The 19602-nt window shown below is 38.8% G+C and overlaps 1 protein-coding gene across 4 annotated transcripts in view; it reads right to left on the bottom strand.

The window, feature by feature from the left end:
• LOC149190752 (kinesin-like protein KIN-7C, mitochondrial) overlaps positions 1–19602 on the bottom strand; it is a 397121-nt gene that overhangs the window by 140637 nt on the left and 236882 nt on the right. For all 4 annotated transcript variants that reach the window (XR_016256019.1, XM_089412258.1, XM_089412256.1 and 1 more), the window contains one exon: positions 8976–9043. Coding sequence is in view for 3 of the 4 variants with exons in the window: in XM_089412258.1 (XP_089268384.1) it covers positions 8976–9043 (68 nt within the window). In the remaining variant the exon portion in view is untranslated. The remainder of the gene's footprint in view (positions 1–8975; positions 9044–19602) is intronic.

Genomic DNA, 19602 nt, shown 5'->3' with positions numbered 1-19602 from the left:
GATGATTGAGAGCTGCTTGGTCACGTCATCTTAAATGGTGATTTGTCCATGTTCTACAGGTGGCAGGGGACGCAATCCAACATGGGATTTATTATCCATGACGACAGAACCACTAAACTCGTCCACGCAGCCGTGATATGTCAAGGGACCATAAATACGCATGACTGTTTATTGTTTTTCTGTTAATTAGCTGTACGAGTAGGCTATCTTAGAAACTCCTATAAATTGCTGCGTCTGCGTATGCTCAAGGAACTTTTTATTAGTTGTAATTTTCTGAACTTGTGTGGAATTTAAGAGCTTTGTGAACTCTGTTTTCTAGTGCTATTCCAGCACTCTGTTTTGTATACTTTTTGCAAATGGAGGAATAGACATAGCACCGTTTTGAAGTTTCCAGATCTCTGAGTTTTCTTGTGGCTGAATGAACAGAGGGCCCCTGCTCATCTCAGCCTTTGTAAAGTATTTTATGTGCAGTATTTCGTTATTTTCTTGTTTATTTCCTTAAGCATGTATAGTTTCATTTACTTGTTTTCCTTTCTTTCAAGCTGATCAGTGTTATTTCTTTGCAGGTTTCTTTTAGCCCGGGATTTATTTTTTTTATATGTGTGTGTTTGCTTTACAGCTAATGGTATTTGAAGTTGACAATTCAAGTGCTGCCTTTATCTTTATAGTTGATTTTTAATCTTATTTCTCAAAGAGCTGTTAACATACATGAATGATCTTCATCATAAACTATTATCTTTTAAGATCAGAATATCACTAATTTGCAGCTAGTTTGAGTGCTTTTTGGACTGTTCTTTCACTACTTTCTATCCGTGCTTTACACAGTACATGTGCTTTGAAGCATCGAGTTAGAAAGAGCAAATCATCACCACTAGTCTTTAAAGTAGAAATTTTGATTTTAAGTGCTTATTAGACTATTTTCTCACTACTTTCTAATCATACTTTGCATAGTACATATGGCTGAAGTAGAGAATTAGAAATAGCAAATCATTATCATTAGTCTTTCAAGCATATTTTTCTCACTTTTCTAATTCCACATAAGCTACTTCCTATCCGTGCTTTACACAGTACATGTGCTTTGAAGCATCGAGTTAGAGAGAGATAATCTTTATTCTTGGGTTTTAAAAGTGACTCTCTTTTCTTTTATTAGCAGCAACTTGAACGGTGTCTAGTGCCATTGGTAGTGGTCATTTGCTTTCAAGTTTATTTCAAGTCATTTCAGTTCACTTATTCTTTTCAAGCATTTCCTTTCAAGCAAGTAGTTAGAGATCACTCAACACACACTTTCACTCATTTAGGATTCACTCTACACACACACCATCACTCACTTGTTTATAAATTCTCACTCCATCTTAGGAACATAATTAATTACAACAACACCCCCAACGATAAGAAAAACTCTAAGAGGTTACTTAAGTACATATAGTACACCCTCACTTCATCAGCTTACGAGCCCCGGGTTGACAATAAATACTAGCAATTTAGATAACACTAAATTGACTAAACATATCTCTGCCTCTCTGCTTCTGTATTCACTGCCCCTCAGTTGCAACTCTGATCACTCTCTCGACTTCCTCAGCAAACCCTGCCCCAGAAAGTCGAAATCTTGATCAACTCGATGTGTTCTCCAAGTGACCCTCAAGCCTTCTCTTATACTTTTCTCGTTGACATATCAACGGCCGAGATTAAGTCCCTAATCAACGGCTAAGATTAGATATGGGTTGATCCATGACTTTAATTAATTCACAATAATATTTTAATTTCCCTAAGTTTAGACTTAGGGACTCCATTAAAAACACTGATTATTTTAATATCTCCCAAACTATTTAGAATCTACCCAAACCCTTTCTGGGTATTGGAGATCTCATGTGCCTTAGCCTCTCCACCAATTTTCGTGGCTAAAGCACATCTGATGCTACCCCAAATAAACACTCCCTCTTAGCAAGGACTGTGCTCTAGTAATACTCCTCACTGAGCATCACTCTGATCATCGACATCGGTCCCTGTGCTGATGCTAGGCCTGCTGCCTAACATCCTCTGCATTGTTGCATCCTTTACTGCTACCCATGGCCCTGCCACTACCACTGCTGCATCCGTACTGCAACTGCCTTTGCATCTGTGCTGCTGCCCATGGTCCTGCCACTGCCACTGTTGCATTTGCACTGTAACCCCTCTCATCATGCTCCATCGTGTTGCCCATAGCAGTACCACTGCTAACTGTTGCACTGCAACTCAGTTACTGAGAAGTAAGTAACTGATCACCCAACTCAGACATCTCCATCAGGCTACAAACACTCCTGATGTTGAAGCTCCCTCTATCACTGACTAATGCTCCCTCTCTGACCTTTGCACTGCTGCAACAACTCCATGCATCTTGCACCGTTGCACACCTCTCTTCGCCATCTTGCACTGGTGCAACACTCCCGTGCCACTCGCACTGCTACAACCTACTAGCCTCGCGCTATCCTGGGAATCTTGCAGTGTAGCTCCCTCTATCGCTCCATCCACATCTGTCTCTACTGACATCGCCAGTACTGCTATTCCTCTCCGGGGCTCCCGTAGCAAGGTCTAATCCAAGAGGCTGGGTACCTCAAGGATCCTGCCCCTCATCACCTGTAGTCCGCCTGACTACAACTCGATGTCTCCCCACTTCTTCTCAAGTGGCACATGAGTACTCATGGCACAATCGTCATGTGAAGGCCTTGATACAGTGTCAATCTAGAATGGACAAGATCCTAGCCTTCCAAACCACAAAGTTGGCCACTCTGTCCAGCCTATCCTGATCCCTCATCCCATTCATGGCCATCTCTCTACTCTTCTTTGTCGACTCCTCCGAGTCTCTCTACTTCCCGCTTGGAAGTTCTTGGTTCGACTCCTGCTTAGTCTCTCTACTTCCCATCTAGAGGTTCTTTGTTCGACTCCTCCAAGTCTCTCTACTTCCCGTCTGGAAGTTCTCTTCTAGACTCCCTCTGAGTCCCGATTTCCCTCCTGGAAATCCTTCTACCAACCGTCAAGTTGCCCCTCTCCGATCATCTGTGCAACTGCACCACTGATCTGGATTCCTTGGCTAGAAATCCACCTCGGCAGCAACTCCCTCCCCTTGGTCTTGCCCTGTTAGGTATTGTTCTGACTACAGTACCCCACTAGCTTCACTCTGCAACTTACCCACAGCCTCCTATACCCTAGCAACTGAAGGATTGAGCCACTTGGCTCTGCGCAATCCCAGCTCCCCCAGCCAACTGCCTCAGCTCTCTTGGGCTCTGCGTGAGCCTGTTCTACCTCCCTTAGCCTCTGTGTTGTCTTTCTCTGGCCTAGAATGATGACGCAGTCCCTCTGTATCACTCCTTCCTCTGTCGCCTTCTGCAAGGATTAGCTCTGTCACTCGGGACAGCTGATTTCTGCTGTTGTTGCTCTGCTCAGATGATGTCCTTAATTCTCCTATGATCTGCAACCACCCTCTAATACCATGTTGGAATTTCTAAGTCTAACCCGTTAGAAACCCTTCATGTACTTTCTAATTTATTCCTACCTACTTGTTTTGTTAATTAACAAGTTATTTACCATGTAAATACTAGAAATAAACACAAATACATGCTCAACGCATTACAAATCATCAACTGAAGGAAACAGAGACAAGCACACAAGTGACACCGTTGTTTTTGGACCAATGTCCCAAGAAAAACCCAATGCGAGAAAATCGGTGCATCTATCTAAGGGTTTTATTATTATGCGGTTTCTAAATACAGTCTGGGTGCCAAAACCGGCTCACCCAACAGAGAATAATCTCGGCAGTAGTACCTCTCCTTTGGCGACAGATGCTCCGGCTAAAACCCTGAATAAACACTTCGGCAACTCCTCAGCTCCAATCTGCCCCACGAAAAACCCCAGCGTCAGCCTCTAGGGACTGTGTCAGCCTCTTCTGCCCTCTGCGTCAGCTTTCCTCGCAGTTCCCGACAGTTCTGGCTTTTGCCCTCTGTGTCAGATTTCCCGGCAGTTCCGGCTTCTGCCCTCTGCATTAGCTTTCCCGACTGTTCCGGCAATTCCGGCTTCAACCCTCTGCGTTAGCTTTCCCGCTTGTTCCGGCAGTTCTGATTGTTCCCGGCTGTTCCGACAATTCCGACTATTCCTGGCAGTTTCGGCTTCTGCCCTCTACATCATCTTTCCCGGCTACTGCGCTGATCCTCCCGACACTATCTCTACCTATCTGCTTCTGTATTCACTGCCCCTCAGCTGTAACTCTGATCACTCACTTGACTTCCTCAGCAAACCCTGCCCGAGAAAGTCGAAATCTTAATCAGCTCAGGGTGTTCTCCATGTGACCCTCAAGCCTCCTCTTATACTTTTCTCGTTGACAAATCAACGGCTAAGATTAAGTCCCTAATCAACAGCTAAGATAAGATCTGGCTTGATCCATGACTTTTAGACCATTCTAACACAGTTTTATATTAATTCACATTAATATTTTAATTTCCCTAAGTTTAAAATTAGGGACTCCATTAAAAATATTAATTATTTTAATATCTCGCAAACTATTTAGAATCTGCCCAAACCCTTTCTGGGTATTAGAGATCTCATGTGCCTTAGCCTCTCCACCAATTTTCGTGGCTAGAGCACATCCGATGCTACCCCAAATCAATAGTCACCAACCTATTTTCTTTTAAGTGTGGCCATTGGGTGCGACAATGTGTGGGTCAGACAATCCACCAAGGGTTGTTGACCACCTTACTTTTTTTTTCATTACTACAAAATTTTCCCACCTTACTTTGCGAAAAGGCTTATGAGGAGCCTAAAGCCAATAGACAAGGAGATGGAGAGGAGAACTTGGCCTTGGTCAATCAAGCCAAGAAGTCTAAAGGAAAGGATTCTATAGGTAACAGTGAACGGGCAACCTCACAACCGGGGAAGAAGAAAGACATGAGAAGCCTCAAGTATTTCATTTGCCATGAGAATGGGCATTTTTCGAAGAAGAAAAAGGGGAAATGGAAGTCACAGCACAAAACAACATTGTTAGAGACAGAGACACAACTAATGAGCTTGTAGTGAAATTTGAGGACGATGTTTCATTAGTTTCTTGTCTTTCTACTAGCACCATCACCAGGAATGCTTGGTACTTGGACAAGTTAAAACATACAAGATAAAATTCGTTTCATATTGTTGGCATACCGAGGGCATATCAATTCAAATGAGGACGAAATTTGGACTATGGTTTGATAAAACATCTATACACGTTCTCACCAAAATTTAGCAACAAATTCATCTTTTCACCCCAAGAAAATGCAAAATGGTTGTAGATGTAATTTTATCATAACTCATCCATATGACATTTGTTGGACACAAAATTTTAACTACAGGTATTTGAGAGTCATATCAATACACCCCCCAAAATTCAGCATCAAATGCATCCATTTTGTCTCCCAAAAAGTGAAAACACAAGATGCTATCTAAAATTATCTAGCATGTATGTAACATAGGGAAATATTTGATACTTTGAATAAACAAAGAATAAAAGAAATAATAATAGTAATAATAATAATTGAAATTATAACAAATTATGTATGATTTGTCTTATATTATAATTTCCACAAACTATGTAACATAAGACAATGTTTCATCCTTTGAATAAAGAAATCATAAATGGAAAAACAGTAATTGTATTAATTGAAATTATTTTTTAATTAATATTGGTAGAATAGGAAATATATTAATTGGGATTAGATATGAAATCATTTGATTTGAGAGTGTAAACTCATTTATATGAATGATATGTATTGTAGCTTTATTTACTTGGAATTCTTTCTAACTAATATGGAACTAGATCCTACTCTCATTCCTTATGTTGGTCATATATTTCTATTTAGTTGGGATTCTTTCCAACTATTATGGAATTAGATCCAACTTCCACACTTAGGTCCTATTATTACTCCGATGGAGTAATTGCGTGGTTTATTGTATTATTCTCTCTATAAAAGGAGAAGACTTAGTGCATTGAAAAAGGAGAGAGCTATAGTTTGGAATTGGAGAAAAAGATCAAAATGAAGATTGGAGATCATAATAAAGGATAATGTTTGGAGGTACACTTGATAGTAATAACATTTTCTCTCATTTTCATTTCAATTATTCTTTATTTTTAGTTTTTTTTTTTAACTTATTTTGATTATTTTTTACTTATTTTAATTTTTTATGTAATTTACAAGTTAAGAAAAACATGGAGATCTCCTTCGTATGCATCAAGGGAGGGCCCCTTTGATTCTATAAGAATGAGAGACCCATGATGCGTTAGAGTATGAGTAGACTGTAGAATAGATGAATATCAATCTATTTATTTTCTATTGTGTGTGTGTTATTTTAAGTTTTGTGTTTCAACTTTTGGAATAATGTTTTTTTTAGCACTATTTTCTTAGTTAACAATGCAATTTCCTTTTTGGAGAAGCATATAGAAAAACCAGTGGCAAATAAGAAAATGGAACCTTCAAATATAGTGTACTGCATCTCTCAACCAATCGGACCTTGGGTTGACAAAAATTAATAAACATCCATTTAGTAACTTTTGCTCTAAAATAAAGGTAATTAAATAAACACTCTAATTTACAGTTGAATCTAAGTATCTCTACACTTGACTCAATTGTCCCGCCTGTTAGTGATGGATGGATGTTGGACCCTAGTATTGTGGGATGGGAAATTCTTAATCCTGAGCCTGATATTCTTCAAGCTTTCAAGATTGTCTTTTTGAACACAAATTCTTCAACTCCACCCCACCTTTATTAAAGATGTTGAAAGTTGAAACTCCTCAACTTGAGCATATGCTTACAAATAAAGGGAAACAATAGATGGACTCGAAAGTGCCATCTATGCCTCCTCAGGGCTATTCACAGGATCTTGTATCTCTTGTTATTGTACAGTTTGACAGTTTGTTGGTATCCCTACTGTTGTTGTTTTTACTCCTAATCATCGTAGCATACACACCTTTTTCGAAGGATGGATATATATTTTTGGAAGCATATGTGTGCATGACAATTTTGTCCATAGATGAAAATATCACTGAAAATTCAGCCACATCACAATTTCTTGCAATGCTAAACCCTAAATGAGAAATCACCTCAAAAATAATCACAAGGCAGTGTTAGTAAAAAATTGTGAATTTTTTTTTTCTAAACAATTGTGCCATGATGAAAAAACATTGCCTGTTGACAAATTTAACCCTCATAAAGTGTCAGTTGGGGATTGAGAGGGAAGTTATTTACCATCGCCAACAACTAATCATAGGAGACCTAGACCATAATTCTCATCACCATCAAAGTTCCTTTATTGGGGCAGTGATCAATTTCTGTTTTCCTACAACTTTCATATTCCTGAATTCCAGGTTTTCAAAGTGCATTTTACTATCCTCTTATTATCATTTTTTCATGGCTCATTGAACAAATTATAAGCCTGTTGTTTTTTCTTACCAGCAAGCTATATATTTTTCCAGCATTGCTTGATGTTCATTTTTTTTTTGCCCTAGATATGAAGTTGGAAGTCGAAAGTTGCTTTCTTAGTATATCAAAGGCTTTGGACCCATGTTGGCAGTATGTTGAAATTTGGGGCAGCCATGGGGTGAATTTCCCCAAGAGAAATGTAATTTGATGAATATCTAATAGAAGAAGAAGAATTGATTAGGGGTTTTCCTGCTTGTGGGGTTTTGCCCTAGTCTCCAACCAAAATCTTGGTGTCTCTATTCTGTATGTTCTATTGTTCCTTACTGTGCATTGTTGATGTTATTGTTCTCTCTATATAATTGCTTATGATAACATGAGGTGAATGTAATGTGTAAAATGTTGAAAAAACTTAAAAATGTGATTATCTACAACAAAGAACAATCTCACCCTAAAATTAACATGGTGAACCTAAAACTGGTACAAACTGACAAAGACTAACCTTGTAGAGTGTCTGGACAGTTCCTGATAGGAGAGGTTTGCTGGTTGAAATACCAACTTGCAAGACTGATAGGGCATGAGTTTGGGGTTCATAGCAAGTCATCCTTGGAGGTTATGTGAATTGTCCATGAAGCTATTTATGAAAAGGATATAAAGAGAGAAGAGGCAACCGCTTCAAAGTTAAATTTGTTGCTAGTGGAGTAGCTCCATAGGCATATTTGGCAGTTGAGGCATTGAAAGGGACTCCATGGGTTCAGCCTTCCTTGAGGACCTCACCTTGTTCCAAAAACTGGAGGTGGGGCACAATCTTCCACCCAGTTAATGTCTAAAAAGCGTCAAACCAAAGACCTTAAAAATTCATCTATCTTGCATGAAACAAGAGAATACTTCAAGATGGATACAAGAGAATTTTTCCCCGTCCATAGAAAAAAAGAAGGAAATCCCCCTCCTGGTTTGGCTTCACTGATTCCTATGACTAATGAGCCTTCTCCACAACAACGGCTTGAAGACATTATTGAAACAACAAGAATATCATGAAAAATCAATGAGTAATACACACAATGGAGGGCAGGAGAACATCAGAGATTGAAATGGATATCGTAGGTACCCTCTATTCATTATGCACAGAATCTCTCAATAACCACATAAATTCAATAGTGGACCACATGGACTCCACCAAGTGGTAGTAGCTGTAATAGTTGAACATGGGCAAATGAGATGCAACTGCATTGATCATATGAAGAGCAAATGTGACTGTAGGATCACTTATTCATGAGATTCAATTTTCACTATAGGATCACTTATTTACATGAGGCACATTACGACAAATGACTAAATCTATTAGAACAAGTTAAGCTTAACTAATCTCCTAATGTCTAATATCCCAACAGTATACATAGTACATTCAATCAGGTTGGTTCTTCTTTCTTTTATTTAACAATTATGGAAAAATGTTTAAAACTTTTCTTTCCATAAAAGCATAAATAATATAGCATTTAACAATGATAAATCACAACAACTTATCAAATAGTTGAATATAAAATTCATTCATATGAATCATACCAAATTAAAGATTGTGTGACTTCGGCTACTTTGCAAGTTGATGTTATTTGATCCCACATGGCGATGCTCTGCCCAAAGGTAAGAGTGTAATCAGACGTAAAAATTAAAGATATAATATATGAAAATGCCCATCTACAATAGATGAAGCTTTTCAAGGTTTAAATGAAAATTCATTATTTTGGAAATTTTATATGTGACTAAACTAGGAACAAACTAAATTTGCAAACAATAACATGGCAATGGATATCGCTATGCAACAGCTATCAAATTTTAAACTAGGAATGATTAACTAAATTCAATTTCACATGCATTATTAGTGGCATCCTTGCCATTAATTTTTCAAGTGCCGAGAAGCATGAGCATAGACACAAGTTATACTAAAAACTTAACGTCTAGGAATGAAACCTTTTAAATTCTAGTAATAGAAAACTTTCTAAACTCTAGTGATAATATAAAAAATAGAGTGATGACATATTGATATAAACCATTGACATCACACAATGTCCATTCATTAATTTTCATCTTTTCAAAATCTTTGCTCATACCAAATCAATTTTTTATCTCAATCTTCTATTGTCAGACTCAAAAAGAGATGGATGCAAACTAAAATAACTACATCAAAAGACTAATTTCCCTTTGCCTACATACAGAATATGCAGCAATAACTAGCTAAGAAGTATCTGTCATGAAGTTGTTGGCATAGTAAATACTTGTCTTTATTTTCAACTATCCAAATTAGAATATCAAAATGTTTGTTTGCATACCATTGCAATGGTGGTCCATCGTTTCAGAGTTGCCCAATGATTGTAGACAAATAAATGGTGCCTTGCAAGAGGCCTATTAAGCTTTCAACGTTACACCTATTGTAAGCTAATGATGTGCACTTAGCCCCAACACAACAAAGTCATGAATTTCATTTCTACACATAAAATGAGGAACAAGTGGTCTATGAACACAAAAGGATTAAATTGTAGATGCCTTCAAATTTAAAATTATATTGAATTCAAGCTGCAAAATTTTGGAATAAACCAACAATTGCGTCCTACACAATTGTTCTCTACTTGCACTCATAGTCAATTGCTCTCACATTCAAATGACTAAAACGGTTCTAATCTATGTTGTAAGAAACACCAACCCCGCTTTCTATCAAGGCCCAAAATGCCAAAATGGATATGAAAATTGCCTGAAAAGTTTCAACTATGTTTCACAATTTGGAAATGTAAGCTCACATTGTTGATGTTTGTAGCTTAGGCAGGTACTTCTGCACATGCCTAAGTGGTTGGGCATGCAAAAGTCGCCTAATGGACCCTTGAACCTTAGCCATGACTTTAATAATTAAAGTAATTTCTTTTCTAAGGAAGAAGTGAGTTTAATATAATCTAATGCAAAGGTTATTAGCATTAGTAAATTAGATAAATCTCAACCATCTATCTCAAGTAAGGTGAGATCTAATCTTCAACCGTCAATCACTTCTGAGATTAGGGTTAAGGATTCGGTTATAACTCAAGCCTATAAAAGAAGGGCTAGGCCAAGGGAGAAGACATAACAAAACACAGTGGCACAAGGCACTGAGAGAGGCATCTGAGTGGTGGGTGGAAAAGGAATTCTACTCAAGTATGTTCAGTCCGAGAAAGGTGCAAAGGGGACAACAAGGAGATGCAAATTAACAAAGTCTAGGGCTTGATCAGAAGGATCAGATCTAGATTGTTGTATGTATTTTCCTCGATTTGGGCCAATTAAATTCAACATCGAATGAGTACCCACTTTGCAAACTTTTGAGTAGACCCACACCAAAAAAAAAAAAAATAATAATAATTAAATACATGAAAAAACATGTCTCTCAAGAAACATGTGCCTACACTTGACAATACAATTAACAAAAGTAGTTTTCTTCCTTTCCCTCCAAAAATATTTACCCCTGGGGATGCATCATGCGAATTTTTGGTTAACATGTTCTTTACTTAGGATAGTTACTTCAACGTTCCATATTAATCCATTTATCAATCCATATTATTTCCATTAGCAATCACATAAATCATTATCATATTGATAGTAACTGAAGAAAGAACATAAACGATAAATGTTGAAGACAAGCCAAGACAAGAGAACACAAGAATATGACTCAAGCTAGGGAAAAATTAAAAAACCCCAAGATGGGGAAAACCCTTGATCAATTCTTCTTCTTATTATTATCAAATGTTCAGTAGAGAGAGAGAGAGTACAATAATTCTAAGTCAAAATTGACTTGCCAATTTGAAGATTCAATACCACTACTCTTAAATAAATAGATGGCCCAATCAAAATTGAAATCCAGGAGTAGTGAATTTGAGCCCTCTCAAACATGTGTCATTCTATTGTAGAAGCTTGATCTGGTTAGGGCTACTTAGAGTCCATCAAGAAGCTATTACAGACTGTCCAATCTGGACAACCATCCAACTAGCATCCAAATACATCATTTATGTACATACCATATGATCACAAGAGCTGGAGCATATTGTTGTTGCTTGCAGCTCCGGGTTAAGGCATGTGGCACACTACTATTGCCCTCACAGACTCACCAAAAATAGCCTTCTATAGCCGCAGCCACTCTTCATGAGAAAATTTCCTCCTTCTCCTATAGATCTGGGCTTAGATCAGCCCCCAAACAAGCCTCCATGCCAACCAAAACAAGTTTGCGGTCCACCTGGGTAGATGCTTACCATCTCGGCCTATTTTTTAGCAAGGTGAGGTCTACGGACTGCTTGAGAAAGGCTACTTGTAGGTGCAGCCCACCTAGGATAGAGTTTTCACACCATAGAAACACACCCAAAACACTCCAACTCTACGGTCAACCTCTGGGATAATTCGGACCTGCAATAGGAGAAATATATGCCAAGAACAGTCCTCAAATAAGCCCAGACTTGCCCCTAAGAGGCTCGGCTTTCTGCCTAAGGGACTCTGCCCATCAAACAACCCTACCATTACATCAACCTATCTCTTCCTCCTTCGTTGGGGATACCTTCCTATTGTGGCTATTTCAGAGAAAACAAAGTGTGTGTGAGATGATCAAATGATGTTGGAGGACACTCCCTTTTATAGGAGATGGAGAGGGGTACACTTGTAGAATTAACCCCAAGCCGACATTGATAAATTACACGTGTGGGCTTAATTTCAAAAATATATTTTTCCTTATCCAAATATAGTGATCTTTAGGTCGATTTTGGTCCTCTCAAAAAGAGGAATTCAATGCAACAATTATATTCTTCAAAAGTGTTGCCCAAAGTGGAATTTGGCCCTAGTTTCCAATTTTAACACTCCCCCTTAACTAGAGAGAATTCCACCTGCCAATCCATCCATCATCATGAACCATTTATACATCTTGCCTCAACTCTGTTGAACACTGATATAGATAATAAATAAGAATCGATCAAGAGTGAGTCATAAGACCTTGCCACTCTCCACTGACAAAAGTCAGTCCACATAATTAGGGGTAAAACCCTAACCGGACTTGATCCCAAGTGATCAAGTTGGTTGAACATCATGCATCCTAGAAATAGGGATTACGGCAATACATGATGCATCCATCTATACCACTATGGTCCCTATCCTCTTTTCCCAACTCATTGGCCAAATGAGAGGTACTTCCCATGAGTCTCGAACTACATGGGTAGGATGTATGCTGGGGCATCCGCAGGAGAAGGTGAAACACTCATCCTGCCCATATGCCATAGGAGAAGGTGAACCACTCATCCTATGCATATCTCATCAACCATAGGGGAAGGTGAACCACTCACCCTACACACATGTCAACCACCATAGGGGAAGGTGAACCACTCACCCTATGCATGTGTCCTTTTCCCAAAACACAACCATCGTAGGGAAAGGATAAACCACATCCTACGCACATGCAAACCACCGATAATAGGGAAAGGATGAACCACGTCCTACATGCATGCCAACCAACAATTGTAGGAAGGATCCTACACATGGGGAAAGGATGAACCACATCCCACCGACATGTCAACCATTGATCGTAGGGAATGAGCATCCTACATGTGGGGAAAGGATGAACCACGTCCCACCGACATGTCCATATGTGACAACAGACAGAGGCCTATATGCATCTCTCACTGGGGTAAACATATACAGGGAAAGGATGAACCACATCCTGTACATAGCGAACCCATAGGGAAAGGAGTGAATCCACATCCTATGGTCACATATAGCTCCAAAAAGTACCCCAAGCCCCCAAGAGCTCCTGAAGCTCAATGTTCAACTAGGATCCTCATAGTAGGATCTTTCCACGACTCCCAGCCTCTCTCTGAAGGAAGATAAACTTGCCAAGAGGCTTTGTGAGGATGACGGTAACCTGCACATCCATCTTGAAATGATGGAGCTTGATTGCTCCCAGTTGTACCATATCCCAAATAAAGTGGTACCTGATGCCAAAATGCTCGAAGCGGTCGTGGAACATGGGATTCTTAAAAGGAACAAATCCCACTCTGCAATATTCAACGAAGGTGTGGTCAAATGGCTCACTGCTTCATAATAAGCCATGCTTACTGCTTTATACATTCAACCTCAACAATGCTCCCAGAGCCACAAACTTCAATCTTTTGATTTATTCACCAAATAAAGTGATTGTCCCAAGAGATATAGCACCTAAATGTGCCCTTTTCATTCACTATACTGCCAACTAGCAATTCTTAGCAGTGTAAATCTTAATGAGCAGCTATCCAATATATGAGGCTTTAACCATAACTTGTCTCAGAATCTTCGTAGCATGGCATATGTCTAATCAGGTGTTTATCAAGAACATAGGGTCCACAAGTTGTCTATATCCAAATCAACAACTTCTCCATCTTATTAGACCTTTAAGCTTAGGAACAAAGCTAGGTCTTTCATCTGGACTTTTAAAAGTCAACTCCCTCTTACATTGATAAATGAGAGGATCATCATCAATAGCTAGATTCAAGCATCATAGCTTGACCATAGCTCCCTCTGAATATCGAGAAACTAACCTTGCCCAAATCATAGCCATCGAGGTATCTACATCCTGCTATTAATCCTTTGGTCCATGTGCCAAAGTCAGCCAATTATAGTCATGCTGCTTCTCAGGTAACAAAGATATCATCTTTAGAGTCATCAGTAATTAGATCATAATCAGTTGTCGTGTATTTCCTTCATCAACGTCCTTTGACATGGTTATCCTTCTTGAAATAATCATTGGGCAAGAGTCATCGAGCCATTCTACCAGGGATTCTATAGCTCCCACTGAAGTCTTACTTCAATTGGTCATCTAGATTTCAACAATGTGCTTGCTATATGACTGCTGCCAATTGCATTAAACTACCCAATCCATTAAAAGGATGTTCTTCTCATCCAGGCATCTGTGTCCATGTGACCATTTCTACATGAAGAGGAGCTAAGTAACTTTTCTCTGCCTTCTGAATTACTTCAACTTCCATCAAATCCTCTGGAAGAGATTTCGATGATTTGGTCAGAAAAGTTGGAGGAAGTATGACATCAACTACTACACGAGGAACAAATAATGCTACTACATCAGGGATATACAGGGCCAAATCCTCCGTTGAAACGAGCAATTTGCCAAAACCTTTGCTAACTTGTTCAGGGACAAGAACACTACAGCCATCTCCTTTTCTCGGTCATTCCTATCTATTGTCATGGAGACAAATAATGGTGATAGTTCGGACAACCTACATCAGAAAGATCATTAGTTGTTCAAGCCACATCGTCAGTAGCAAGATATTCCTTTATTATTGATCCAACTTTTCCCTTTGTATTCCTCCAGAGACTCGGATAGATTTTTAACCCTTCCGATGGAAGGTTTCTCCTTGCTATCATAGTTTGGGTCATTGCAATCAAGATGCACATCCCAATCTGTGTCTAGAAATCCTCTCCAAGTGCCTTTGCCACCACAACCACCTTTGTACTTCATGATCAAAGGCATGCAATGGGATGTCAAGCTCTTATAATTGTTCTTCAAGAATGAAGACTTCAAAGGTACTTCACCCCTTATCCAAGATGCCAAAGACAAAGGTGTTGCAATAGATCCCTGTAGCTTCTTCATAGTGGATAACTTTTCAAAAGAAGACAATTTTGCTTTTCTTAATATGGTCCTCTTGCTTTAGATTATTTCTTCAAAAGTGATGTTATCTTTGACTTTAATGATATCTTCAGGTCTACAAGCTTCCAGGGAAATCGTTCCTTCTCAAGTGATCTAAGATCTTTGCCAAGATTGCCTGCCAATATGATTCTGAGAGAATCTCTGCTCTGCTACTAAACATTTTTATGGATCCCGAAGCTTCCTTTTTCAATATATAGATAGGGGAGAGGTCCCACTACCTAAAGTAATGAATTATCTTTATACTATAGTTTGTGTTGAAATTTCTAAGTCTATCCGTTAGAAATTTAATCTGTATTCTTCTGGTTTATTTTTTCTACTTGTTAATTCTGAAGAAGTTATTTAAAACATATAAATAACGAAATAAACACAATACAGTCTCAACATCTATAGATCAACAGCTGAAAGAAAACAAACACACAGGTGACACCGTTATTTTTGGACAAACGTCCCCGGAAGAACCCAATGCGGGAAAACCGGTGCATCTATTCTAAGGGTTTATTATTATGCAATATTTCCTTGAGTACAAATGGGTGCCAGACTGGCTCACCCGACAGAGAAAAAGAACCGGCAGTAATCCCTCTCTATTCGGAAACAGGTATTCAGAAAACCTGTCCCATGAAACCCTCTTCAGCAACTCTGAAGCATTGCGTCAGCCTCCTGCTGCTCTACGTCAGCCTCAAAACCCTCTGAGGCATTGCGCAGCCTCTGGGACCCTCTGTGTCACTCCTGCTGCCCTTTGCGTGGATGACACAGGCCCTCTGGCCTCTGCGCTGTCTTTGTTTGGCTCTGTGTGGCCTGCTCTAGCTGTTGCGTCTCGCTCTCTGCCTCTGGGCTGGTCTCTTGGCATTATCTCTGCCTCTCTGTCAAGTGCTCACTGTCCCTCGCTGTTGATCACTGATTCGACTTTGCTTAGCAACCGCGCTCTAGCAAATCGAATGATTGATGACACTGGTGTATTCTCCCACTGACCCTCAAGCCTCCTCTTATACTTTTCTTGTTGGTCCTTCAACGGATGAGATTACATCTCTAATCAACAGCTAAGATTAGATTTGGCTTGATCCATGACTTTTGGAACCTTCTAACCCAGTTTTATATTAATACCCATTAATATTTTACTTTTCCTAAGTTTAGACTTAGGAACTCCATTAAAAATATTAATTATTTTAATATCTCCCAAACCGGGTACAAATTATCCAAACCATTTCTGGGTCTTGGAGATCTCATGTGCTTTAGCCTCTCCACCAATTTTCATGGCTAGAGCACATTCGTTGCTACCCCAAATCAACAGTTTGCAACACTGAATTCGAGCTAAACCTCAAGGCTTCTTCAGCACGTAAATCTTAAGACTTCAACCATTCGAATTCTACAAGATTGTCCTTCTAGTGATGATGCTTTATCAGAATGACATCAAATCTTGTCTTCTCAACAATTCAAAGTGAAAAAGGTATCTTAAAAGTGAATTTGACCTCTCAAGACAATTTGATCTAGTACAAAACTCGATATTTTTGTCTGAGTAGCTTAGCCTCAATAGGAACACGAATCTACCCTCAATAGATTGATGCACTTTAGCTGACTAGGAATGGAGCTCTGCCCAAGAATGTAAACACTTCAACACCATTGGAACAAATGAACTCGAACCCCTGTTAATGATAATAATTTTGCCTATGATATACTAGGATTTAAACCTACAGGATGGGATGAACTCATCCCTCAATCTCAAAATTAAATTCGGCCTTCAATGACAATTTGAATGCAACTCAAACCCTTGTATATAATAGGAGCTTGTCCCTTCCAATAATAAATGTGATAGTGAGAACAATTCGGCCTACTCAAGGCAATTTCAGTTTCACAAGGGAACTAGGACTTAACAAGATAATCTCAGCCTCCTAAATATGCTTCTCAAGAACAATACCTTAGCCCAGATAAGATGATTTGGTCTCCTGGGAATTTATGCAAATGATGGAACTTGGCTTGCCACAAGATCTCGACCTCCAATAAAAGTAATTTGGTCCTATTAATTTAGGGATTTCAGACCTCATATGTTGTGCCTAGGACTGTGATTTCTTTGACAAGTAACTCGGCTTTGTGTGGGCTATTAGATTAGCCCCTCGGTCCTCCAAATCAGGGTTTATATGCTCCTCAAATAGTCTTCGCTCTCCTTAGATAAGTTTTTGGCCTAGTCACAGTGACTATGCCTTGAGATCATGCCTAGAATTTATCTTAATGCCACAAGGAGCTCGATCCTAGATATACCTGCATTTTGATTTGATGAATCCTGATCTTTAGTGATCCCTTTTCCTTGCAAACTCTTATTGATTGCTTTCTCTCTTTCTTGGGCTTGTCTTCACCTAAGCTCTGATACCATGTTAATTTTTGGTTAACATGTTCTTTGCATAGGACAATTACTTCAATGTTCCGTATTAGCCCATTTATCAATCCATATTATTTCCATTACCAATCACATAAATCATTAACATTATTGACAATAACTGAACAAAGAACATAAATGTTGTAATACCCTAACTCTGGAATTTTTAACCAGACAGTAATTGGGATTTAAAAATTTATCTTTGCAGAAGAATACCTAGAATTGTTTTTGTTGTTGTGGTCAATCACGGGATGTTGACAATCCAAATTCGTTCTTGTTAACAAAAGGCCAACACCTCCCTGCAAAACTAGGCAAAATCTCGGTACCCAACTCCAAAATACTTCAAATTTGAAGTAATTTGGCCCCCGTGCCCAAAATCTTCAAGGACAATCAAGGTTGCTCTAACTATAGTTCTTTACTGTAAGTTCTTCTTTCTTGCACTGTGCTCTCAAGGCAAAAAAAAGGATCCCGTCTTCATCACACTCCCTTCTCTTTTATTGCTTAGACTCATCGTTCATTCATCCTCCACCATCGTGCTTATGAGGCGAGGATTCTTGCCCCCATGTCCCTTTGCGTGGCTCCTCACAGTGATTTAAGGAGGTAGTCACATTTTATTTGCCACTAACCATTTTATTAATTTACGTAGTCCCTTTTCATTAGGGTTTATTTAATATTATTTTATTTTTCTTTTAATGTTTGATCTTTAATTTAAAAATTAATTCTTTTATAACAACATAATTCTCTTTTAACTTTTAACTTTAATAATTTAATTTAGAACCTTTAGGTTTACATAGTTTTATATATATATATATATATATAATTTCTTTTATTTAATTAAATTATTTTGTATTAATATATTTGGAATAATGTATTAGTTATTTTATGATGGTGGTATAACAAGTATTCCATAAGTATATATTTAATTGATTTTGGCGAGTTTAGGTATTTACCTCGTATGTCAATAATTCATTCACTGGACTTTTATAAATGGTTTGCGTATATACTAATGCAGCATATGCAATACATGCATATGTAGCTATCATTTGCATGTCTTGTATGCATGCTAATATTTACAAACGTTTTGTTTGTAAATTGTAGGTGGGTCATTACAAACGTAAATGTTGAAGACAAGCCAAGATAAGAGAACACAAGAATATGGCTCAAGCCAGGGAAAAATGCCAAGATGGGGAAAACCCTTGATCAATTTTCTTTTTATTATTATCAAATGTTCAGCAAAGAGAGAGAGAGAGAGAGTACAATCATTCGAAGTCAGAATTGACTTGCTAATTTGAAGATTCAATACCATTGCCCTTAGATAAATAGATGACCCAATCAAAATTGCAATCCAGGAGCAATGAATTTGAGCCCTCTCAAATAGGTGTCATATTGTTGTAGATGCTTGATCTGGTTAGGGCTACTTATAGTCCATCAAGGAGTTGCTACAGACTGTACAATCTGGAAAACCATCCACCTTGCATCCAAAACTATCTAAATACATCATTTTTGTACATACCTTATGATCGCAAGTGTTGGACTATATTGTTGTTGCTTACTGCTCTTGGTTAGGGTATGTGGCACACTGCTACAACCCTCACAGACTCACCCAAAACAACTTTCTATAGTTGTGGCCTCTCTTCATGAGAATCTGTCCTCCTTCTACTACAGATTTGGGCTTAGATCAACCCCAAAACAAGCTTCCATACCAACCAAAACAAGTTTGTGGTCCACCTGGGCAGATGCTTACCATCTCGGAATACTATTTAGCAAGATGAGGTATGAGGCCTGCTTGAGAAAGGCTCCTTGTAGGTGCAGCGCACCTAGGAGAGAGTTTTCAAACCATAGAAACACACCCAAAACACTCCAGCTCTGCAGTCAGCCTCGAGGATAATTCAGACATGCAATAGGAGAAAGATATGCTAAGAACAGTCCTCAAATAAGCCCAGACTTGCCCCTACGAGGCTTGGCCTTTTGCTTAAGGGACTCGGCCCATCAAACAACCCTGCCATGATATCAACCTAGCCCTTCCTCCTTCACTGGGAATACATTCCTTCTGCGGCTAATTCAGAGAGAAGAAAGTGTGTGTGAGATGATCAAATGATGTTGGAGGACACTTCCTTTTATAGGAGATGGGG

The sequence above is a fragment of the Pinus tabuliformis genome, chromosome 3_1, assembly GCF_031772625.1.
Source record: "Pinus tabuliformis cultivar Carrire ecotype Pingquan chromosome 3_1, CPIR1, whole genome shotgun sequence".
NCBI lineage: Eukaryota > Viridiplantae > Streptophyta > Pinopsida > Pinales > Pinaceae > Pinus > Pinus tabuliformis.
This window is presented reverse-complemented; position numbering and strand designations above follow the sequence as displayed.